Consider the following 25,668-nt stretch of genomic DNA (forward strand, 5'->3'; position numbering starts at 1 on the left):
TGTTGTTGGATGGTTTGTTGGTTGGTTTGTCAGCAGGATTACACCAAAACCTCAGAACAGATTTCCCTGAAACTTGGATGGAGACTAGACATCAGCCCAGAATAGACTTCATTCACTTTTGGTGCAGATCAAAATGAAGGGACTGATCCAAGATTTCTTTTCTTACTGAATCTAAAAATTTGAGGGATTTTTCAACATTTTCATTTACTTTTCCAGGCTTGTTTAGGTGGCTGGTACCTATGAGTGAGTGCAGATTCTCGTGGGTGTAAATAACCATCGGTGATAGTGGAATTAAAGGGGGTTGTTGGGCCTTGGCAGAGGTTTGCACTCTAAAACTCTTTGAATGGTCCTCATGCACCACAGCTGTATTTCTCTTGAATTGTCATTGTCCCATGATTGATGTAACGTGTGTGCTGTTGTGACGATGATGAAACGAGTGCCGTGTATGCTAAAGGTGTGTTCAGGATTAATGGGATTGGGAATCCACCCACACATCAGATGAGAAATAATGCTGTATACCCCACCTTTATTTATTTGTTCCTGTCCATCTTGAGAAATTGTTGTTTCTACATGAGATTCCTGTCTCATCATTAATGCCACTATTAGCAACAACACAACACATTTTTAACTATCCAGATAGCTAAATGTTTCATATTAAGAGACATCCCTTCAATTAAAGTACAAACCAAAATGTAACGATTAAACTAAACTAAATACTGATGTGCAAATATGTCCAATAGAAACCATGGAGATTTTCAAATGCATGGATCATTTTTGAGACATCCCTTCAATTAAAGTACAAACCAAAATGTAACGATTAAACTAAACTAAATACTGATGTGCAAATATGTCCAATAGAAACCATGGAGATTTTCAAATGCATGGATCATTTAAAGTGTGTATTGCACAAATTGTGATAACTGCTTATTATTTATGTTGTTGTTATATAAAGTCTTTAGACATACAATTAATTGCCAGAATACCTTAGTTTATGTAAAATCAGTTATGTGTTTAAAGTTTGTCTGAGACTGACTGTTAAGAAGTACAAAAAAATGCATCATAAATGAACTCAAATAGATTTATTCTTCAGATTTGTCAAGGTTGTGAAACATTTAAAATATACAGTCCCTGAGAAAAGAGATTCAGGTTGCAGGTAAACTCCCAGCACAACAAGAGGAATGAGGTATATCTGAAGACAACAAAGTAAGAGATGATAGAGTAGTAAAGGATAACAGGGGACAACAGGGCTTTAGGAAATCAAAAAGTATACAAAATAAATAAATTAAATAAAACAATTATTTGCAGTGTCAGAAATCAAAACCAAGAACAAAGCCTAGCACCAGAGAAGCAATTGTGTTTTTGTGTTTTTATCTCCTTTTATGACAAGAAACAAAGTAGAGAACAAGCTTCTTAAATCGGAATGTGAACAATAAGAAAATGCTGCCATTTGTCTTAATAACAATAAAACAGGATAAATATTCAAAGTCATTTTTCATTTCCCACGACTAGAAGAGGAAGCTTTTTGGACACAGATTTCAGTAAAACTAGTTGCTGACTGCAACTGCCCGTAACTTTACATGTGAACATGTTAAATATCCTCCAGTAGAGGTCCCTCTATCCACTTTTTCAAATATTGTCTTTGGTAAGTGGAAGTGAAGGGAGAATTGGCGGACACATTTTTTGATTTACATGAATTGTGCCAATAACTTAAATAATTAACTGTCATCTGTTAAAACACTCCTGTGAGGCTCCAGTACCTGAATAACAGTCACAATAAAAGGCACAATCAACATTAATGAGTACAAACAGGGGAAGGCACTAAACTGAGGTGCAATTGACCATTTGTAGAAATAACATTAAACTCAAATTGAAAAAAATAATAATCATAAAATAAAGATAAAAGTTTTTCATAATTTTTCTCAGTTAAGACTCTTGTGCAAGATTTGCAATCTTTATGATCAAGGACACTTAATTTCATTACATTTACTGGGCAATGTCATTTAATTTATGTTTTGTCTTTGGATCATGTCCTTTCCCTGCAGCCGGCAGTGCAGATCATCCTGATGCACGGCATTATCTTCATATGCAATATCACACACTCATTGACCAGTACCCTCTTAGTAATCAACAGTACATCCAGTGACATAAACTCTTTGGCAGGAGTTTTATCAGTAGTATATCCTTAAAAATGACCTTCACTGCTGCCTTTCACCGCAGCTTCATCGAATCTGATATCACCTTCTCTGTCAGTCAGCAGCATGTAGCAGGAATCACGCTGCGGCCTTAAAGTGCCCTGGTTGCCGTGGTTGTAACCGTGACGACCATGGTCATGGTGCGGCCACAGGCGACCTTGTCACGACACCTACGTCACCCACATGCCACGTTTGGAGTGATAGTTGTGGTAAAAGTTCCTCAGGTAGATCCTCTCCACATCCAGTCCCCCCTCGAGGATCCTGGAGCAGAAAAGAGGAGAGTTTGTCAAGTTACTTTAAATGTGTTAGTTTTAAACGCAGTCCTCAACTTAAAACTGCCACAATACTGAAGATGTTAGCTGTTTTATGTAATATTCATTATTCTTGTTCCTACAGTTGAATGTCGGAGCCATTTTCACAGTCACTGCTGAAAGGGTACACTTTCTCTGTAGCATATTTAAAAGCCTATTTTGTTTTGTTTTGATAAGTTTGAAAGTGTCATGCTAGTGTGCACTGAGCAGGGGATGTAAATGTTACCTGATGCTTTCGATACATAGTGTTGCAATGTTGATTTAGTGTACCATGAAATAAATCATCGGCTGTCTCTAAAGAACAACTGCTTGAGTTTATTTTAACAAACATGAAAATAAACAGTAGCATACTCAAACACTATCTGTCTCTGACTTTATCATCAGTCTGCCATGTTGAATGTCTTTCAGCAGTTATTTTGCAGTGTCTCTCTCACTTTTCTCAAGTAATTATAATCAAACTGTATCTCCTACTGTTGGTGCAGAAATGCTTTGGATCCTCTTCCATGGCAGAAGCTAAAAACAGGCTTTTTACACTTTTATCTATACATTTAAACACAAAATAAAATAAAACAGGGTTAGGGTTAGGAATAGACAGAACAATTATGAGCAACAAATAAGTCTTAATCTATTAGAGGCACACCTGTCGAGGAGCTCCCAGTCTTCTCCTCCCCAGGTGTCTTTGTATTCCCTGGTGTTCATTCCTCCCACTGCCTCCAGATCTGATTTATAGATCCCCAGCAGGCCAAAGCCATTGATCTCCCAGAAACCTGACAAACAGATGGTCACATTTTTAATTTAAATCTAGTGCCACATACAATGAAACTGTGAATGTAGTTTTTAAATTCTAGTGGCTACAATTATCTTATTTATCTTTTTGTTGCTTTTTTGTGCTTCACAAGCCGACTGGGACACACAATACAAGTCACACACACTGCTTTTGTTTAAGAGATAGCACACGACACACCCGGGTTTCACTTAAACAGGAGCAGCTGGTAGGGCTGATTTTTTGCATGTGTGCCCTTAGGCCATACACTGGTAATTCAACATGCCATTGCAAGATAAACAGATGGAGATATGAGCTTGGAGGTTGCTGTGTGGATTCCCTGAAGTGGCAAAGAAGCAGCGGAAGAGTAGGATTAAAGGAACTATGGACATGTCATAATAAAAATAAAGATGGGCATATTTACCTCTGGCATCATATGGCGCAGCCCCGCAGTCCAATCTCATGACTACTGGAGCAAAGGCCATGTATCCCTCCACACAGTGCGTCCTGATGGCATCAATAATGTTGGAGGGGAAGTGGAGGTGGAGGTCACAGAGAAACACAATGCTGTGTTTATCCTGACGGTGAAAAGATATTTATTATTGGAGTCTTTTTACTTCATCTTGCGTGTTACAGGCGGAGTGATGCTACGATACTCACCTTTATGAGGTCAACACCCGCTTGCAGCCCAGCAGAGCGCTCAAAGTTTCCACTCAGCTTCAAGTAGTCGTATCTGATCAATTCCACAGGCACAGTTATAATACGTCATATCGTACAATGAGTTTCACATGTTTGGATTAATTAAAACACCTTAACACGTACCTGTGCAGTGAGGACTTCTCAAGAGCCTTCTTCACGTCCATGTCGGAGCTGCTGTAGTCTGTGATGATGAGATTGAAGTTGGTGTCATGAGTCTCTTTGAACAATCGTTCCATTTGATTGATCAGCTGTTGCACCCACCGAGCCTGGTTTTTCACTGAGGGGGACACACAGACAAATGATCAGTTATTGAGGGAAATGCGTACGTAGATAAAAAGGTATAACAAGGTTGTGAGTGTGGGTGTATCTAATATTATGTATTACACATAACTGCAGTCACAATCAGCATGCTTAGATTGAATTGAACACTTGCACAATGAGACAATGGACTCTACAAGGCGGCAACTTGCGAGCCTTCCTTTTAAAAGATCCCCTATGTATACGTATTAATTCTCTGATGTGTGTGTGACGTAGTTTTTACAGTAAGTACAGCATAATTACCACATTTAAAACCTTAAATTGGCACTTATTCCTTCTCCCCCCATTAAAAAGGCAAAAATACATAAATATGCAGTTAGTTTTCGTTTCACAAGTTTAACTGCCATTTTAAGATTTCTCCATCTTTGAAGTGGAAATCAGATTTTTATAGAGCACAGACAAAATTTACACTTTCAACAAATTAACAAAAAAACAGCCATTCAAGGGTCAAACTCATGTCACAGGTTCATAATTCAACACAGTGAAGCTCAAACATTCAGCTGTCAGAACGAGATGAAAACCACATAGTTGACTATAGGGGGGCTTTAACATTTCACTTAGCCCTCAACAGCGCAGCCTCCTTGCACTGTAAACGAAATAGAGGTGGAAAAACGACACGTGAGCTGTCAGACACTGTTCTACATTTTATTTTGCTGCACTTTTATACTTGGAAATGTATCTAAACATTTCATTCACTTTTGCACAAATACTGTGGTCTACAAATAGACCCTGAATACACCCACACCTAGGTGCTGCGTTTGTTTTGTGACGTCAGACAACGGCTCCCTCGTGAAGTTGAGCTAGACGAATGTGAAAGTTTACAAGTAGGAATTTCAACTTCGAGTGGCGGTCCATTGTACTTTGTCCAGCAGGAGGTCAGAAAGTTCCAAGATGTCTGGAACAACAAGAAGTCCGGTGAGATCTGAATCTTTATACAGCTTCAAATCTGACTCACGATTGAGGCCTCTCTTGTTTGATTTAGTGAATTGACAAGGATTGTTGTGGTTAGGACATGCCCATTAATTTAACATTTAATAACGTTTTTAAAAAATGCTTTGCACTCCATTGCTTTGTGGCTGTGAATGCTTGTCATCGAGTAAGCCACTGGCAATGTTCTGTGTCCCTTTACGATGAATGGTTTTGTGAACAGCAAAAAGTTAAAACAGAGGCCAATATACAAAGATTAAGAAACAAAATGCTGGTGAATGTATGGGGTGTAGTAAGCCAACTAAAGGTGGGTGTACCTGGTACTATGATGTGAACAGTAGCAGCTGGATTCCACTGGAAGCCCACCGGGTTACACAGCAAAGGCTGAGGTTTCAGCTCCTGGGCAGTCGTGTCCCTGCGGCGACGCCTGCTGCTGCTGTTCAGAGTGTAGATGTAGTGCGACAGGCGCAGCAGCTTGCCGGTCGTATCTATTACCTCCAGCTCCAGGAGGTACCGGCTGCCCCTCACCTCATCCACATGCCTCACCACATTAATCACACGCACCAATTTGAACAGCCTGCAAGAACAGAGGGAATAAAAAAAAACTGTGAAATGTGTTGCAAACCAGTACTGCAACCTCTGATGATTGTACTTGTTATTTGATTACACCGGAGGTGTGGTTTATGAAGAGACGTGAAACACTCATTCAAAAAAATACCACAATACGTTAAAAAATACGAATTATCGCCTGGCAGATGTATGATATTTATATTAAGTATTATATGTATAGAAGACTTTGAAGACTTTAGTGGAAAGGTAATAACGTTGACGTCTAATAAGTGTGGTTCTTACAAAATGAGAGTTGTCACCATATCGGTGGTGATATGGACAATGTTAATTTGACTCAGAGGACTGACAGAGAGCTTGATCACACGGTGCAACAATAATCACCTGAATATCAAGTAGTAATGCATTATCTTAACTAGAGAGATTCAAGGGAAGAATCAGAGTTAAATCTTTGACTAATTTTCATCTTTTATTTGAACTAAATTTCTTTTAATGGAGACAAAAAACACTCATTGAAATGATGCAGATCCCAACAATACTCACCCAGGGTGCTTTGCCTCGAGTTTGACCATGAAAGCCTTGACCAGGGGCAGAGCCTCACTGGATGAGAGCTGCATGTTGCCCACCAAAAAGCATTCAAAGTTCACATAATCCGATCGCAGCTCCTGAGGGTCCTGATAGTTGACCTGGAATGTATCGTTCCAATTCATCACTGGCACAGCACTTTTTTCTTCTTCTGACCGTTTTTTCCTAATTCTGCCTCTCATCATCACCTTCGCTGTGGGGATGCTCACTTTTACATTAAGTTGTAGAGGCATGTTCTTCTCTATCTCCTTTTCCCGAAGGTGTTTTCTGTTATATGTATCTGAAAAAAGGGGGTTATTTCTCAGGCCCGGCCAGATTTCTTTTTGATCGGCTTCAGCGTCAAACTCTTCCTCATCATTCAGCATTGATTTTCTTCTTCGGAAACCAAAATCCTCCTTGTCATCAAACACCGATCTCCTCTTATGGAAGCCAATATCTTTCTTGTCATGAAACACTGATTTTCTCCTCCGTACAGGAAAATCTTCCTTGTTATCTAACACCGATTTTCTCCTCCGGACAGGAAAATATTCTGTGTTATCTAACAGAGATTTTTTCTTCCGGATAGGAAAAACTTCCTTGTCATCTGACACTGATTTTCTCCTCCTGACAATATGATCTTTTGTATCATTCAGCACTGATTTTGTTCCCGTTAAATCAGAATCTTGTTCCTCATCTTGCAGTGGTTTTGCAGAATCTGACATTCACCAGAGGGAGAAACAGAAAGAGAGAGTGTAACAGACAATACTACTAAAATACTACTTTTTGTTTTGCAAAGAAAAGGGAATTACAAACACCTGTGGTACTTTTTTCCTGAGGACTGTCTGGTATCAGATATCTAGAGAAACCGTTCCTGCAGACAAGAGGAAAAAATGAGGACAGTGAATTATGCAAAGATTCAGCTTGATGTCACTTAATGATCTCAGATTAGATGTGACTGACAACAAGACACTTTCTTCTTTTGCTAAAAGATTCTCAGTCTCTGTCCTACTGTGTGACTTCTTATTGATTACGGATGCTCACGTCTTCATGACACTGGGTTGCTCCGGGTAGAAGCAGTTGTCGTCTGGCTCCATGTGTGTGAGTCGGGTGTAGTCATTGGGGTAGATGTAGGACAAGCGGACCTGAGGAGATGACATAAAATGACATGCTGTTCAAGCTATGAGAGTTTACTAATACATCATGGTAAATTGTATAATAAATGATACAACCACACAATTAAAACTTAAATGTAATAGTTATTAACCATTTACAATAATTACTATATGATAGTTGTAGCAGATGATAAACTTGATCGCAAACAATAGATCAAAGCTGCCACATCAAATACAGCCAAAAACAACACTGAAATGAAGAGGGAGAGAATTTTTTTCCCCAGACTCCCTTATAATATCACTCAATTGTGGAAGTTATTGATTTAGGAGAAACTTTATAAACTTTGTATAATGCTCACTATTAAGTTGTAATCATTTGTGCCTTCTTGTAAACTCGGCATATGTTAGACATAAAGGTATTCTTTTTTTGTGCAAATACTGTCATGTCCGTCTGTCCCGAGTGATATATGTGGTTATGTGTACATTAAGAGGCGAAATGAGATCTGATCACAAGTGGTCACTAGAGATGCATGTCAACACACCTGATGCTAAGGACGCATGTTGATGCCAAGAATAAACAGCAACAGTTTACGTTAAGGCAGCGCACTGAGGATACACGTTTCATAAAGGAGACAAGCTTATAAATGACACAGATCTGCTCAGTTTGTGAGTGACAGCAGAGCCGTCAGTCTTCAGTGAGGTTAAAATTGATTGATAAACCACAGAATATCAGGGGTTCCTGATGACTGTTTTATAATGCCTCATTTCGTTCGCTCCCTTGTTCCCATGCCCTAAATATTTCTGAATTTAATGAATAATTTAATGTTTTTTGGGATTTATTTGCTTTCTTGCCTCACCTCAATGATAAGATATACATGAAGCTATACTAAAAGTTAGTAAATCGTAAACAAAAAAAAGTTCAGTTGCATATGATGTAGCGCAGTATTACCATGACCAGTATGACTGATAACGTCCATCAACATACATGAAGCTATACTTGTCTATGCTGTTGGGTTGTGTATGGGGTTGCTTGGCAACCAACAGGAACTCCAGGAAGTGACCACAAAGTGACTAATGAGACTTTGGAACAATAGGCTGCAAGATCAGCTGAGATAAATCAGATGGCTGTGAAAGCTTCCTGGTGTGTTTTATTTTGCTCCCGCAATGGATTCAAGAGCTGTATTGTGTGAATGATGATCTCTAAAGAATAAAATGATCTGCAGTGACATAAGCTACATAAATACATACAATCCGAACTCCTTGGTAGCGGGACAGACGTACGCCTTTGAGTGTGTAGCTCGGTGTGTACGAGCAATCGGGCAGAACACCCTTAAGGAAACTGCTGCTGACCAACGGCACTGCAAATAACAAACACAATGATTTGAGTTGAGATTACTGTGCGCATTCAGCAGGAGGAAACAAGTTACACAACAGTTGCAATGCAGACAGCAAGAAGTGAGTGATTTATCTGCTGTGTGGCAGAGAAACAGAACAACAGAGAGACGACTCTTACCTCGGTAGAAAGTGTCACGAGGGTCTTCCCTCAACATGTCTGCTGTTGCACCGGGCTGTTTTGAGGGGATGCGATGGTGGCTTGCAGCTGTCTCTGGTATGGTGGAGACATCAGACGGTAACAAGCCAGTCTCACCTGTGGCGTAAGAAAAACATAAGTGCTCTTTGTTAATTGGGCAACAGAAAAACCCCTGACATAATTTGCAGTTATGAGCATCCTAACAGAGTGATAAAATCCAGACAAGCTTGTGAAACACAGTTAGGTGGAGAGTAATAAAGATTTGCTGTGGCTGCAGAAATGATGTGTGTTTTTTCTGTACTTACTAGCATAGAGGGAGATGTGATTGGAATCAATAACAGTGAACCCAGAGCTTTGGTTCAGGAGCTTCCACTGTGGGAAAACAAATGCAATGAACTACACAGCTCTTCCTCATTATTACTCACATTGCACATGAAGGAGAGGACATTTTATATGACTGTCCAACTACTTACCGCCACCTCCACATGGCCAGACCCTTTGTCGTCTTGCACATAGAGAATTTCAAAAAAGTACTTCCTCTGGGCAGACAGCCTGTTGGACAACAAAATAAAGAGTCCAGTCATGTAGCTGTGTAGGTCTCGGTTAGCTTTGCTGTAGGAGCTCGGATATAAATCTGTGCATCAGTCTCTTTCCTCTGGGTGCTGATTAAGCAGATATCATTATTTCCTTTCTCTAATAATCAGGATAATTGTGGGGAACTGCACACATTTTAAAACGAGTTAGTTGTTTTCTCAGTATGTTCCTGCAAATTTCACCCCATCAAAGTGTTGAGGTGAAAGCTGTGGCAACATATGTAAGCAACCCGTCAATATTACTTCCTTTTTTTAAAATGTCTTTTGTTACTGAATCTTCTCAGCCCCATGTCGGGCAGAAGTCGCAGGAAGTATCGAAGGCGACAAAACACTCTTCTGGAGCTTCGTGGCAAAACAGCGCTGCAGCATTAGTTGTGCCTGTTTTAAAACTAGTTTACTTGGGTTATGTCTTGTTGTTCATTTGGGTTCACTACAAGCCAGAACACCCTGCAAACTAAATGCTGATCTTAGCTGTTGATGTTTAGATTTTCAGTTGCTGGCTAACGTGGCTAACTGTCCCATACTGTGTCATGTACTACATCCCCTGCTAAGTTACGGTAAAGCACACCCCACGCAGTGTGTCAAAGTTTCCAGCATGTCAGCAGTAATGCTATGAAACTCTTTGAAAAGTGGTCTTATTTTTTTCCATGTTGTAACAGCAGTGTAGAGTTTTTACCGTATCAACCACATTGGTTTGGATTTCCAGAAGGGCACATAGATGTTGAAATGACTGTTATAATTTTAGTTTAAATGAAAAGTTGACACAGGTTTAGATGCTGTTTGTTTTGACAAAATTAAATAAGACAACACAACCTGTCATAAACATGTCAAGCAAGTCTGCAGGAACCGGACCGGACATGAGTTAGCATTTACGCATTTACCTGCACCATTGTCTTGAAGACAATGGGTCATTTATTGCCTTACACACTTGATATAAGGTTTTTTGTTTGCACACGCTTAAGAGGACGTTTTGTTCGATGACATAAATTCAATCAGTTAATACCCCCCCTCGTGAATTTTAAGTAGACTAGGCTGTCGGGGACAACAATATGGCACTGTATCTCCATCTAGTCACATCGATGATGCTAGCTCTTTATTTAACGATGAAATTAAGCCTGGTGTCAACTTACATAATTGGTCCAGAGGTCTGACTGGCATACTTGTCAAACTCGCCGGGGACTGCCCACTCTGTGCCAGTCTAGAGATGGAAAACCCGCATGCAAATAAACATACACAAAGGTGATACTATGACATGTTGATGAACGTTAGAAGAAATATGAGGATATGGCCCTGAACCACTGGCATACCTTTCCAACCCATGCCAATAACTTTACATTGAGGGGAGAGTCATCTGTGCCGAGCCAAAATTCAGAGTTGTCTTCAGAGCTCACGGCAAACACAAACTCTCCTGAGACAAAGGGATAACGACACAGATTAAATGAGTGATTACGGAAAATGTACTATGACTCAGTGTAGTCACAGAGAGAAACCATATGAATACACGTTGTACCGTCGGTGTATGGGTGTAGATAACCGAATATCCTGAGACCGTAGTTGCTCCACTTAGGATTGACGGCCAACTTCTTCACCGTAGTCCTAGTCTGGATGCACGAGGTAAGGGAAACACAGAGGATCAGCCATGATGTTTACTCAAAGTGAGACAACATTAGGATCTAGCACATTGATGTAGAATGCACCTCGAGTGAAAACCAAGAGTGTGTTTACCTACGCTCGCGTTGGAGTGTGTGCAGGGATGTCTTTGCCACATAAAAACACCTGGCTGCACAATTACAGCATTATCATTCAACAGCTACTCATGAGAAGGGGATAAATGATAACTGCATGTGACAGACGATCTTGATAATGCTGTCCTCTGGTGTAGCTGACATACCCTTTTGCTTTATCTTAACCTATCTCATTGATCGTATGTTTTATGTAATGTTGAGAAATACAGTCTGACAGTGGGAGTGATTTCTTGTGTATTTGACTTTTTGCAGATCTTTGTGGTCATCCTGTGCAGCGTCTATGAGCTAACCTTGTCACAAATGAACAGGAAGTGGAATTTATCATTGTGAAGTGTTCAGTTGAGCGTATAAAGGGTCATAGAAATGGTTTTATTTATTTATTTAATACTGGTTTCTTGTTGGAGGCTGGACACCGAGGAGACTCAATGAATAAAAGCAGTCTTATATCACCCATTTGTGGTTATAACAGCAATGAAGTTGACATTAAGATTAAAATAACAAAGACTCAGTTTAGTAAATGGCTGCGTTGCCGTTACCAGAGCTGCAAGGATAACACAAGTAAAAGAACACTGTTAAAAGATAGGTGCCCAAACCTAATATTTGCAAAAGATGATAATGTGAAAACAGGAGAGTTTGAATACAGTAGGAAGATTGATATGAAGTGAAACTGAAATTGTCTGCTACCAAGCGTCATTTAAAAAAAAAAAAAAATTAAAAATGACACAATACCGTGACCATACCAGAGCTGCAAGAATAACATGAGTGAAAGAATGTAATTAAAGATAAGTGCCCAAAGTAAATATTTGGAAAAAAAAAAAAAAAGTTATGAAGATATGAAAACAAAAAGAGTTTGAATACAGCTATGGTCACTGAGAAGCAGCAGAACTGGTTCAAAGTAAGCAAACATCTGCTTCTCAGCTCGTTTAAAACAACGACTCACTGCCCAAAGCACTCTCCTGTCAAAAGAACAGAACTATTAATGCCACACCAATACAAACTGTGAACCGGACTTGGGGAACCAGAAAGCCTGCAGGCAGCAGCATGAGGCTGTAAATAGACACCGTAGTAATGCTTGAGCAAAATGCTAATATCAGCATGGTAACATGATTTACAATCGCCACAGTCCCAAACCCAGTGATAAACTAATCCTAAGCAGAGTTTTTCAAACAATATGGATGATAAATACATTCTTCTGAAATTCAACGTGCAACGGAAATAGAGGAGGCTAAAATAAAACAAATCTAAATAATTATTCAGGAAAATCTTGTAAAACAAATAAACAAGCAAGAAATCTTAAGGAAACATGTTGATGTCCCTTTATGAAGTTTATTTGGCAGTAGCTTTTCTAAGATCGCAGCTAGAATGACATCCGACATGTTGTGTATCGTTTACTGTCAGCATGTAATGGTAAACTATCTTGAAATTTCACATGTGTGATGTTTACTATCTTAGTTGAGTGTGTGTCCTGTTGATTTTAAAGTATCAGTGTGTCCAGCTAAGGTAATTTAGATATTGTTTAAGTTAAGCGACATGTTTATTTTTTACAGTGTTTAACTATTACGGTCCACATACTTATTGTACCCTTTATAAAGTGAGCGCCATCCCTTTAAGTGTTTACAGGGGACTCTGTATGTGCAGACCGAAAGAAAAAAGAAATGTACTTGTGTTCAACTTTACATCAATAAAAGTTAATAAAACGCTGACAAAAATTAATGAAAGTAGCAAAAAAAAAAGAAGAAAGATGTTTAGGGTGGTTCATTTTTGGGGGGGCACCATAAATAAGAAGTCCACCAGCAGCAGAGCAAACTGTAATTAGTTGTATTTGTTTTTTAGGGTGTTTAGTCATAAACCAAAGTGGTGAACTGATGGAAATGTTCACTTGATGACTTGGCTAAAGTCAAGAGCTTCAGGATGACCACAGTTATCATAAGCCTGAATGTTTGTACAAAGTTTCATGGCAACCCATCTGATTTAATGGAGACATTTAACTCAAGAATACTGATATCAGCCTTGTGGGTGGTTTTACAGGATTCATCCTCCAGGTACCATGAATGTCTTCACAAAACTGAATGACAATCCATCTAATAGTTACTGAGATATTTTCATCTGGACCGAAGTGGTGGTTCAGCTGGCACTGCCATGCTGGAGAGTGAGTGACTTACATGAGGATACAGCGGGTAGTGCCCGTTCTTGCGGAGGGAAGCTGTAGAAGTGCCACACCAGTCTTCAAAGGCGTGCAGATTGGCCCATCCCTTAAACTGCAGGAAGAGAAAAGAGAGGGCGAGGATGATGCTCGGACGTTAGTCAGTCAGATAGGATTACTGATTTAAAAGACAAACATAACTTGATTATCTGTTTCCCTGAGGTTTAGACTGACATCGACAGCTTGTCTTTTGCTTGGCCCAGGGTGTTCCTTCATGTGGAGACTGAAAATTTGAATGTGGCTACATGCAGATAGTGGAATGGGAGAATAATTTTACTAAAACAGGGAAGTGAAGTCACTCTGCCACTAGGGAATGTTCCATCAGATAAATATATGTACAGTTGTCAATGGCTACAAATGTTTTTTTTGATCCAGTGTGATTTATGCTCTCAATCAAATGTAGAATGTTTGTCTAATCTAAAGGTAATGTTGCAAGTCAATGAAGTCGATAAAGAGAGTGAAGTGCCATTTAGTTTTTTTGTGAAACTGCTTGGTAAACTACATCCCTCGTCTTGTGAAATATATGTCACCAACATGGCAATCACCTTGGCACAGCAGAGTATTATAAGAGGTTCAAATAATGACGTGTCTGGCTATGATGAGAGCTGCAGTCAAGTGCTGAACAAGACACGTCACACAGTTTTTGGGTGTTGGTAGTCCACTGATACAGGAGTGGTTTAGTTTTGGTTCAACGGAACAGATTTTTGAGGAGGTTTCTTGGAACTACTATCTATCAAACAAATAGGCAAAGAAGCCATCTTATCTGATCTGTCCTTGCTGACTGTATCACAGTAGGCAAATGATGTAGGAAAGAGTCAACGCTTCGGGCACTCATGCCAAGTAATCTGCTGTCATCAGCAAACGGGTTAAATGTTTAGCACAACCTATGTGCTGAGGTTCATGCAAAAGGTTATAAAATAATCACTCAAGCATTTCACAGGGCTTGCTTTGCTTGTAATGATTTAACAAACACATGATCCAAGTCCACTTGACTGGGAGTCCAGCTCAACCTTGTTTTATGTCAACTGTGGTTCTGCTGCACTTCCATCTCTTTCTTTCCCTCATAAAACAGTTGCCGGCGGCCTTTACTCTTTATAGGATATTTAGGTTTAGGAATGAGCAATATGTATAAAATCGTCTTTACATTGTAATATTGACACGAAACATGAAGAGCTGCAGCGATTAGTTGATCGACAGAAAATCAACAGGCCACTTTTTTTTAATCTTGACAGTGATTGTAAACTTTCAAACAAATAAGTCAAATATCCCCTGATTACAGTTTCTTAATGATTAGGAATTTATGATTTGTCTTTACCTTACAGGATTGTACATTTGGGTTGCTAGAAAAACCAAAAGAGACTGAGAACTGTGAAAGGTGTTTCTCAGCAGTTTTTGAAATTTTTACAATTTCGGAGGGAAACAAAATCTTGTAATACTTGTTTTTGGCTAATTTAGTGCATGAAATAGCTGAACGGAGCAAATCAAGCACATCCAATATAGCAATATAATAGCAGTTTGGGAGATATTGCAGGGAAACGTGGCCTGGCATAAACAGTCATTTCCAAAATCAATGATGGTAATTAAATTGTGGGTGTAGCACTTTGTCAGTTTGTGAGACAACAGGTTAGACAATCTTATTTGGAGGGCAAGCATCATCCAACCAATAGCTAACAGGGCACCAGAACAAAACATGATTCCTGGGAATATTACAGCGCTTATGTAAAGCTTGGTTACACTAGTCTGTGGAGCCAGACACAGTAACACCTTCCCTAAAACATGTAATATGAGGTGGAAGCAACTGGCCAGAGCACAGTGCTGCTTAATATAGTGGAAATACGATAACCCTTATGCGTAACGTTGGAGGCTGCTAAAGCAAATCCTGCTGCAGGAAATACAGTGTACACATAGAGGAGATGAGACTTAGTGTTTACACACACACAGACACACACACACACCTCTGGTTTCCAGGTTGGTGGAGTGTAGTTGGATTTCCAAGCATCCAAAACATTCACAGGGTCTGTTTGATGGTCCTCGCTGAACTGGAAAACACACACACAAAATCCCTACTTCAGCATGCTTGCCTCCACCCCTCCCTGCACAAAACACACATCCCCTTGCATCATCATATTTTCTGTTACCACATACTTTTCCATGAACCCATCCTTACCACTTTGTCGACCATGGCTCTCCACCAGTCGCTGTTGTCAGAGTATGAATTCAAACCTGAAGGAAGAGAACGCAAAAATAAGAGGCAATAATATGCATCAGCTGTATGAGTCCCTGAAACAAAATGTGCTCTCAAAAAGCATGTGGCTTGATCTGCTCTATCTGTTTGGTGTTTGCCAGCATGGTAAAATCAGTTAATTCCTAGTTTAAACCAAGAGGGTGTGCCAGGGGGCGGGAGGCACGCATTCACTCTCCCTTTTGTAACAGACTGTCGAAGACTTGTCGAATTTAAACTGGTGCTTCTCAAAGAATTGCGCAATGTTCTTCTGCAACCAGACAACCACACCTGCAAACTACTTATAGGCATACTATGTCAGATTGGTCATTGCTGTTGATAGACACGTCATTCAATGCTTGCCGCTCCTCTACGGCACCACCGTTGAGACAGAGAGAGAAAACATTTTTCTTTCGTCTGATTGTTTCACAGCAGTTACATTTTAAATCACACAGAAACACACCCCTGCACAACTCTCATGGTTTTTGTGTGAGTGCAGCTGAAGTGCGCGTCTCATCCTGTCTGCTGTGCCTGTGTGCGTATGTGTTTCTCAGCTCTGCCCTCAGTCGAACAGACACACTAGCCTCTTTTAGATAGAAAAGGTGGCACACTTGCAGCAATGTAAAGGCTGCAATTTGCTGCCTTGTCTATCTTAAAAGGTAAGTGTAATATTCCTTTTTTTCCCAAAAAGCCGCCACTTGGCCGCCACTGGGGTAGGCGGAATTCAGCGTGAACAGTGAAGCAGGTCGAATCAGTCTTCAAAATAAGAGCTTTCCACTGCATCCCAATTGAGTTTAGAACTGGGTTCTTAGCGGGGCGCTTTTAATTTTAAAGTAGCGATCGTTAGTAGCTTGCCACTACAACAACAAGTGGACAACGAAGGAGGAGGAGTTACATTTGTGTCAATCGAAACATTGTTTCTTCTCAGGAAACTCCAGCACAGTATACCTAAAACTGCTTCGACACAGATCGCAGCCCATGTCATAAATCTAACTGTTCAGTCAGCCATATGCAAGCTGCTTTTTTCTTCTATTGCTTGTGAGCTTATGTTGCATGAACAATGAAGCCCAGTGTCTGAGTGGAGTCCCACACCACACCCTGTTCCAATCCATTGCTGATGACCACTGAACGCAAGGCATCTCAGACACAGCCCTCAATGAGCTGCTATGGCGGTGTTGGCAAAAGAAATCTCTGGCAGAGCACAAGAGAATTATTATTCCTTCAAACCTCTTTCTGTCATCTCATAAATCATAGCCTGGAGTTTATATATAAAAGGGGACCTCACTATTTATTTATTTATTTATTTTTTTATGAACTTGTGGTATCAGTGAGTGAACTGGGGTTATAGTGCTTGCAAACTTGGAGTCTGTCATTACCAACAGGGTGGAGATCTCCACACACACACACACACACACACACACACGCACACGAGACATGGGTGCCAAATTTGGTTACACAAGTAATTCTAGAGTGGCAGTTGAGAAAAGAAGGAGAGGAATATTTTTATCTTCATCTGCACTCAGCCAGCCTTCCTACGTATCCTACTTGTCCCGACATTCACTACAGCACTGCCCTGGTAATTTGTTTGCTTACTATAAATTCAAAGTGACTGGCAGCAGATTTGTGAGGTGAAATTTAATGACTCATTGAAATGTTTCAGTTGCCTGGGGCTTGACAGGCTTTCAGCCTCCATACTATGTACACAAAACTGGCTTTAAAACAACAAGGGGTCTGGAAGTCTTTCATGTTGCTATTGTATTAAATTCATGTTTTCGTAATTTAACACTAGGGCTGCTGCTCTCCTTATGCAGCCAAAAAAAAAGAATCATGTTATCATTTCCATCTTATCTGCCCCTCTCTGCCAAAGGATTATTCAGAAAATGTGGGAGAGGAGCCCAGCAGAGACAATGACCAGGCAGCCATTTCTCCATCGGGACATTTATTAACATGACACCTCTTATGCTATCTGTGTTCTTAAGTGTCCATGTGACCTGCATGTGCAGGGTCAAGCATAGGAGCACTCCATAGTAACCAGTGTCACCAGTATCAGTCACTCAATTCTTTTCTCAGCAGTTTACGGGCGGTGAACACGATCTGCTCCGCTGCACGACAGGAAACCACAACAATAAGCATTTGCAGTGAAAACGCTGCTAAGTTGTTAGTTAGGACTCTCGGAGCCAGAGAGGTTAATTAAAAATGCTCTCTTTTAGATGCTCCTTTTTTTAGTTGTCCGTCTTTTACTTTTTCAGTAAAGGTTCACATAAACTGATTCAGGTTGGTGGTGTATGTGCACAATTCCGTTTGACAGTAGTGCTTATTCAAGATAACCGGTAGGTTACAGGAAGTGTATTGTAGATCTGTTGTTGAAATAGTTGCAGCTTAATGAGGAGTCAATATTTAATCAAAGCCTGTGTAAAGATGTCACTATCATTTATGACTTGAGAAAGCTCTGCAGGCTGAGCCGCCTCATATCACCCAGTCATCTGCTTCTTGTGTGAAAGGAGTCACAAACTAATGAGCTAGGAAGTGAGAATCAAATAAGAAAATAATCAGTTATGTCCTTGATTAATTGAGTAGTTTTTTGTTCTATAACATACACCATCAGAAAATGGTTAAAAATGTTGACATACTCAAATGTTTTGTTGTGCACACAACCCAAAGAGATCCAGTTTACTGTCATAGGGGAGCAAAGAAATTGGAAATGTTCAAATTTAGGAAGCTGAATTAGAGGATTTATTTTTCTGCCTTAAAAAATGACTCAAACTGATTAATCTATTATCCAAACAGTTCACGATTAATTTAGTCGTTGAAAACTAATTGATTATGTTTTGCAGCTCTTCGTTGGTAAATGCAATCAAAAAAGTTCCCTGTACAAATGTGTTATTACTGCCATCAAGGAGGTTTTATTTTCACCTGCGTCCGCAGGTTTATACAAAAACTACTGAGCAGATTTTCCACAAAACTTGGATGAAGGATGGGTCTCAGTCCAGAATAGAGCCCACTAACTTTTGGTGCAGATACAATAAAAAGGGACATATCCATTTTTTTTGTATTTGTGTACATTTAAATGTGAATATTAATGAAATAATAATAACACATTTAAGTGACTAGTATTTCTGGTGCCAACAAGCGAGGGCAGCAGTATTTGATCAAGCAGTCGACCGATCACACACATCAATAATAAAATCACCAGCAGCATCCTGCTTATGGATCTGGTTCAGTTAGAAAATCCCAGCACACCTTGGTGTGTTTGTCCTGTGTTAACCACCGTGGACAGCTGTAGAGGAGGTTGTTTGGTTGTTTAGTTCAGCTGACTTCACTAATATTCATCACTGGAGCAGAGAGAGTCAAAGTACCGGAACAGCACTGCCTCGAGCTGAATGTATCTCACTGCCCTCTTTCTCTGCCGACCGCTTTTTCCGCTTACATCAGTTGGTTTTGTGATTTGGCATCATTTCTGGACTCTGTTTGAAAGGTTTACCGTCTGTCATGCTGTTGCTCCTGCGATGCCCAGAGAACAAAATGACAAAAAAAAAAAAAAAAAAAAAGAGTCTTTTCAAGTGACTATTCCAATCATCAAGTTTTAAGTGGCAGTCTTAGAAGCGGCAACTTTTTTGACACCTTTTGCCCTCCAAACACCCAGAACAATCCTGATGTTGCCACCTACCACACTTCTGTGACATTTTTACATCGTCACGTTGCTCTTTGAGCTCTGTTAGAGGGCTATGTGGAATCGTTTACCTTTGAGAGAAGCCCCACTGTGAGGAGGGGGTGACAGCCCAGGAATGTGTGGATAGGCAGGCTCTTTAATGCAGGTCTCAGGCGTGTGTTTACACGTCAGACGTTGTTCAAAAAGTGCCTGTGTGATGTTTTGATGTTACTCCCTCGTGGGCCGACTGCAACCTTACCATTTTTTCAGTGTTTTCATCTCCTGTCATGCCCGTGTGATGACACCCTGATGTTAGAACTAAGTGTGAGAGCAATGAAACAGATGGTGAACTGAGGTGCGAATACGGTAAAGGGCAGGAAGTTTGGTTACCCAGTGTGAGACAAGACTTCCTTCTGAGAAAACCTGCAGTCTGACCGCCCCATCCCCCTCATGACTCTGTATTTCTTACACACACACACACACACACACACACACACACACACACACACACACACACACTGGTTCATCTCTTTAAGTCGACCTGTGTTTCACCTGCTGTGGGTTTAGGTTTCCTGCACAAACGCATCCAGCATCATTCATGTGAACCAAAAACAAAAGTAGATGTAAAATACACTACTGTTCTTGCTCACATGGAGATGTATGGATATTTATATTGCACTGACAGGGCCAAAAATTTTAGGCCAAAGTGGTTTTATGGGGTGCTGCACTGTTTCAAAACCTAAAATTCATTCTGCAAGTTTATGTCTTTCTTACTTTTTTCCTCCTTTAAATCATCAGACACATGTTCTCTGATAGAGCTTTACACTGTCTAGTTTCACAGAAGTTTGGACATATTATTGCTGAGTGGGAGCACTCACTCACCCGATTCCTCAGTCTGGTCCATCTCAAGGAAGACAACCACAATTCCCAGCACGATAATCGTTCCTAACAGAAGATATCTGCTGTTGCGCCGCAGTTTCTTCAAGGGAAATAACAACGCAATCATCTTAGCTCTCGGGCAGCGACCACACCGTGTGCCCGTCCGCCTGACACCCAGTGGGTGCGCACTACCGGCGCCCTGGATGTCCCCAGTGCGCGCTGCCCCCGGTGGCTCTCATCCCGCGTAATTTCCCACCAAAAAATCGGGCAGCCGTCCTTCACTCTGATCTCTCGATCATCTACGTTTTGTTTTTTTGCGTTTTAAATTGGGCTCTCTGCTGCTGCGTCCTCACCTCTTCACTGGCTGGTGTCGCACACTGAGCAGCACAGACTGCGGAGTAAGGAGTGGATGTCACACCAGCCTTAAACCACAGTGCTTCAAGAGAGAGAGGCAGGGAAAAGAGCGGAACAACGATTCCCGCTTCACTTTCAAAGTAAAAGTTTGTTTCATCCGAGATTCGCTCCCTGGTCACCACCGGGGGCCAGGACACAAAACGTGTCACATGGAACATCCCTGCCGGCATGTTCCATGTTAAGTGTCGGGGAAGAATAAAAATTGGAACAGGACAAATGGGGGATTTCAGCTAGATGGCATCCCATCAGTGGCCCGTGAGTGACCCCTAGTGGTCCGCAAGCAGATCACAAATAAAATGTTTAACTGCGTTTCCAAATCTGTAACTTTGAGTGACTCCAAAGCCTCATAGTGTGTAGAATAGATGTGTTGTTTTTAATATTAAACTTACTCCTATGTAAAGTCAACTATTATTATTTGAAATTGTTGTTTTGCTGTGTTGTCAGACTCCAGCAATGTAGGCTTGCTTTTTTTGTGTGTGTGTCACAGCCTGCAGTCTGCATTACGATTTGTTACAAAAAAAAGCGGTCAGTGCAGTGGGTTTTGTGAGACTAGTGAGTGATGTCTCAGAAAAAGCTGCAAAGTTCTCCAGTTCACAGCAGCAACAACTGCATTTGAAATATGAAATACTACTGATTCAATCCCTCATTGGATGCAAATGTCTTAAAGCCGCCTGTGCCCGTAACCACGGTAACAGAGGAATCCAAATAATCAAGATGGCGCATTCAAAAAACGAAGTGCCTCGTGCCGATCTCTGTAGATATCCCGAGAAACAAACAACATTCCTCACATCATGTAGACTGAGTTACCAGCTGAGCATTACCCTGCGCAACATTTATGCCATGTTGCCTTTCTGAAGCATGAGTAACATTACCCTTATTTTTCTAAACCAATTCAAGCACTTACGAGCGCACTGAACACAAACTGACATAATTATAACTGCCGGGTCACTTGAAAGACACTTTTGCTAACCAGTAGCCATAAGCACAAAGCTAAACTGCGAAGTTAGCATACAAGCCAACAGGCTAGATTTACCAACAAGCTACGTAGCTCGACTGCAACATCAGCGATATGCGGTGTTGCCAGTATTACTGTAAACGCTGCCACCTTCCTTGTGGTTAAAACATATTATTTAACATATAAAAAACGGGGTCCTTACTTGTCCAGCAGAAAAGCAGCAAACATTTGAATTCTTTCAAATCCCGCAGCTCCTTCCACCTCTGAAATGAAGCTAGGACAGTTGTCCTTGTTTTTTTTCTGGCTCGGTCTAGTCTCTTTCTTTTAAACACTGCTAAACTTCGTCAGTCTTCTCATTTCTTCCCTTTGAAGTGGGAAATGCTGGGGCATTTTTCGGCATTGTTGTTGTAGACTGTTCTCTGCCATTGTTTCCAGTTTGGGCTTCAGGTTGAATTTATTTGACCAGGTAAGAGCAGGTGCTGCGCCTACGTGGGAGGGGACTGCCAGCAGCGTATGCAGGAGAATGATTGACACTTCTCAGACACGCCCCTTGGCTCTGATTGGTTGTTTTGATCCAGGAGCAGTGAATTATTGCAAATCAAATTATGGCCACTGGGTGGAACACAGACAGTGGATTTTTACACAGCTGAACTGTATCTTATTCTACCGTCAGATCATAATGACAATGTTGGCAAATATAAAAAAAAAAATAGTTACAGACTACAGCTTTCAGAAAAGTGTGTTTTCACCCTTATCATCCAATTAATTCACAGAGTAATGAATGAGATAAAACAGTTCAAAGTGTGTCTGGAAAGTTGTATTCAAAGTTAGAATGCCAAAGAAATAAAACAGCTATTGATTCTGTTTAGGGTCGCATTTCATTTTTCCAGAAATAAAAGGTCAGTGTATTTGCATATTGTAATGACCTCTGTTGAGTAAGGAAGTAAGTTCCCTAGCTGACTGTTGTGTAGTTTTATCTGACATGAGCCTCACTGATAACTAATGGCTCTCTTACAACTGTAGAAGAGTTGTATTATGTTATTAAAAATACCTTAAAAATACCCCCAAAAAAAACAACTTAAACTGCTTCACAGTAACCACTTGGCTGGTGGTAATTGTAATAAGGCTTGAATCATTATTTATGTTTTCATGTACCCAGTATCAATAGTGTAGAGGATTGAGAATGTTGTGTTATGTTAGGAGATGTCCCCTGGGTGACAGCATAGCCGAGGCCAAATGTGGTTTACTCAGTCGTCAGAGTCTATAGTGCTGGCACCGCTGGTATGCTGTTGACCTGTTACCATGCTCCTGCCATGTTGTGAGAAGTGAACCAACTTCCACTGGCCTCAGTGTCCGTCCACTCTTCCTCGACATCGTAAAGATATTACGCATAGCAACAGATTAAAAATACACGTTTAAAACTAGGCTGATCAAAACTCATCACAGTTTCTCATCTGTCATCAGAGGAGCTGGTCTGGTGACATTGCACCTGCCAGTCAGGTGGCTGGTTTACACAATGTGTGTCAAAACAGCACAACGGCTTTTGTCATTACAATCTGGTAGAGAGACTAAGAGCACACCTTTCTATCTGACCTGATGGACCACACATCTCTCTGTAATTTAACCTTCTTTGGTCTTTGCTGGTTTGCTTACCTTGATGGTGGCTGAGAACAGATTTTACAGAAAAACACACTAAACTGCTCTCTTCCTTTCATCCTTTTTTTTTTCTTCTACATTGTCAGGCTTCTGTGTCAGTCACAGGTTTCCTATCAGATCTAAACATTGTCTAAAAATGATGCACCAGTTTAACAGAAGTTTGGACATATTATTGCTGAGCAGGAACACACACTCACCCCACGATTCCATCTCAACCATCTCATGGAAGACGATCACAATTCCGAGCAGGAGAATCGTCCCAAACACAAGATATTTGCTGTTGTGCAGCAGTTTCTTCAGAGGGAAAATCATCGCAACCATCTCAGCTCTCAGGCGCAAACTCCTACAGTGTTATTCGAGTTACAGGCTCCGTCACTGACACCCAGTGGGTGCGCACCACCGGCGCCCTGGATGTCCCCAGTGCGCGCTGCCCTCATGCGGCTCTCATCCCGCGAAAAATCCCACCGTATCTTTAGACAGCCGTTTTTTACACTGATCTCTTGATCATCTAGGCGGTTTTTTTTTGGCTCTGTTCTGCTGCGTCCTGACCTCTTCACCGAGCAGCACAGACAGCAGAGCTTGGAGTGGGTGTCACACCTGCTTTAATCACACTTCTTCATGATCAGAGAGAGGGGGGGGGAGGGGGGGGGGGGAGAGCGGAACAGCGTTTCCTGCTTCACTTTCAAAGTAAAAGCACGTGTGACAAAAACAAAAAAAAAGAAGGCTCTACAGACGTGATTATATGTCTTCACTGTCACCGCATACAACTGATAAAATGCCTAATTGTACTTACAAGAATGGCAGACAGGAGTGCTTGTGGCAACATATTTTTCAGTGGGTAGTTTATTTTGAAATCTCCTCCCGTAAACGCGTTTTGGTGGTGACTGCCTTGACCGGTCCCCCTCGGAAAAAGCGAGGAGACGTGAACATCCGTGTACCGTTAAAAGTATCCGCTTTAAAATGCACAAAACTAGGCTGATCCGAACTCATTACACTTCCATTTGTCACCTATCGAACTTGTTTGGTGACATCGCACCTGCCAGGCAGGTAGTTGGTACAGATCAAGTGAAACCTGATGGACCACATATCTCTAGGTCACTCAGCCTTCTCTGCTCAGTGAGGTGAGGATCACACAGAGCGACACCTGCCAGTCTTCTACCATGTGGCTTTGCTTGCCTTGGATCTGACCAATTGCTGAGAACAGACTTTAATGTTCTCCTAAACAACAGAATGTTAATTTAATGGGAGTGAAGTGATTAAATGTGTTGGGTACCTCAGAAAAATTCATTCTGCAAGTTTCTTTTCTTTTCTTTTCTTTTCTTTTCTTTTCTTTTCTTTTCTTTTCTTTTCTTTTCTTTTCTCTTCTCTTCTCTTCTCTTCTCTTCTCTTCTCTTCTCTTCTCTTCTCTTCTCTTCTCTACATTGTCAGGCTTCTGTATCAGTCACAGGTTGCCTATCAGATCTAAACACTGTCTAAATGATGCACCAGTTCCACAGAAGTTTGGACATATTATTGCTGAGTAGGAACACACACTCACCCCACGATTCCATCTCGACCATCTCATAGAAGACGATCACAACTCCGAGCAGGAGAATCGTCCCTAACAGAAGATATTTGCTGTTGCGGAGGAGTTTTTTCAGGGGGAAAATAACCATTTTAGCTCTCAGGCGCAAACTCCTACAGAGTTATTCGAGTTACAGGCTTTGCCTCTGATGCCCAGTTTGTGTGTGCTGTCCCTCGTGTAGTTTCCCAACCTGCAAGGACTGTCATGCAAATTTAGCTTTTTCAGGGGAACTGGTTAACCTTGTTTGCAGGTATTTCATCACCAGCATACTGGAAGCCATTCAGGCCCAAACTACATACTACACTTGCACATACATACTGGTAGTGAGCACATGCATACTCTCAGTACAGTGCATATGCATGTGAAAAATGCGTGTATTATTCACACAATTGAAATGCCATGGCTCACTGTGATCAGAATTAGGTTGGTAAAATGAATAAAGTAGATAATCAATTAATTCTTTAAATGCTCAATAAATTAACTCATCATTCAATTAAGTAATTAACTGACTGAATTAAGTTCACAGGTTGGTGCTTTTATTTTAAACTCTGTTCTTGCACTGCATAACCGTATTGTCTCATATATATAAACCGTAATATATAGTATATACAGGCACCACAAAATAACTGGGCTAGTTTGAGGGTGTTCAGAATGGAGCTGGGCAAAAGATCCATGCAAAGAAAGTCCTCCCAAAACTAAGCAAACATCTAGACTCCAATACATTAAATAGTTAATGAATATCTCTTTTACTTTGTGTTTTCATCCACCTAGAGAGAACAAGCAGCACTATTCCTTAGTCACACTG

General features: G+C 40.8%; 1 protein-coding gene across 5 annotated transcripts; it reads right to left on the minus strand.

Moving 5' to 3' along the window:
* Positions 1–1,064: 1,064 nt before the first annotated feature.
* b4galnt3b (beta-1,4-N-acetyl-galactosaminyl transferase 3b) lies at positions 1,065–24,969 on the minus strand. Of its 5 annotated transcripts, XM_037106151.1 has the most exons (21): positions 20,628–21,025; positions 20,278–20,374; positions 15,693–15,748; positions 15,481–15,564; positions 13,485–13,580; positions 11,088–11,178; positions 10,885–10,985; positions 10,708–10,775; positions 9,458–9,536; positions 9,290–9,356; positions 8,967–9,101; positions 8,702–8,811; positions 7,383–7,483; positions 7,157–7,212; positions 6,321–7,056; positions 5,528–5,787; positions 4,089–4,242; positions 3,927–3,999; positions 3,691–3,844; positions 3,144–3,270; positions 1,065–2,453 (listed from the first exon to the last, which is right to left on the minus strand). In XM_037106151.1, exons 1-21 carry the CDS (start codon positions 20,856–20,858, stop codon positions 2,363–2,365), a joined length of 2,967 nt encoding a protein of 988 aa, XP_036962046.1. In that variant the 5' UTR covers positions 20,859–21,025; the 3' UTR covers positions 1,065–2,362. The 5 variants fall into 5 exon arrangements, with proteins under 5 accessions (XP_036962046.1, XP_036962048.1, XP_036962047.1 ...); XM_037106153.1 differs by lacking the exons at positions 20,278–20,374; positions 20,628–21,025 and adding an exon at positions 24,837–24,969; XM_037106152.1 differs by lacking the exons at positions 20,278–20,374; positions 20,628–21,025 and adding an exon at positions 23,497–23,868.
* Positions 24,970–25,668: the final 699 nt, after the last annotated feature.

This window comes from Acanthopagrus latus, chromosome 8 (assembly GCF_904848185.1).
Source record: "Acanthopagrus latus isolate v.2019 chromosome 8, fAcaLat1.1, whole genome shotgun sequence".
NCBI classification, from domain to species: Eukaryota; Metazoa; Chordata; class Actinopteri; order Spariformes; family Sparidae; genus Acanthopagrus; species Acanthopagrus latus.

Coding starts and splice junctions, on each gene's coding strand:
- b4galnt3b (XM_037106151.1), bottom strand. CDS start 20,858: ATGCCGGCAGGGATGTTCCATGTGACACGTTTTGTGTCCTGGCCCCCG. Junction 8,812..8,966: donor TCGTGACACTTTCTACCGAG/GTAAGAGTCGTC, acceptor TGTTATTTGCAG/TGCCGTTGGTCAGCAGCAGT. Junction 4,243..5,527: donor TGTTCACATCATAGTACCAG/GTACACCCACCT, acceptor TGTCCCCCTCAG/TGAAAAACCAGGCTCGGTGG.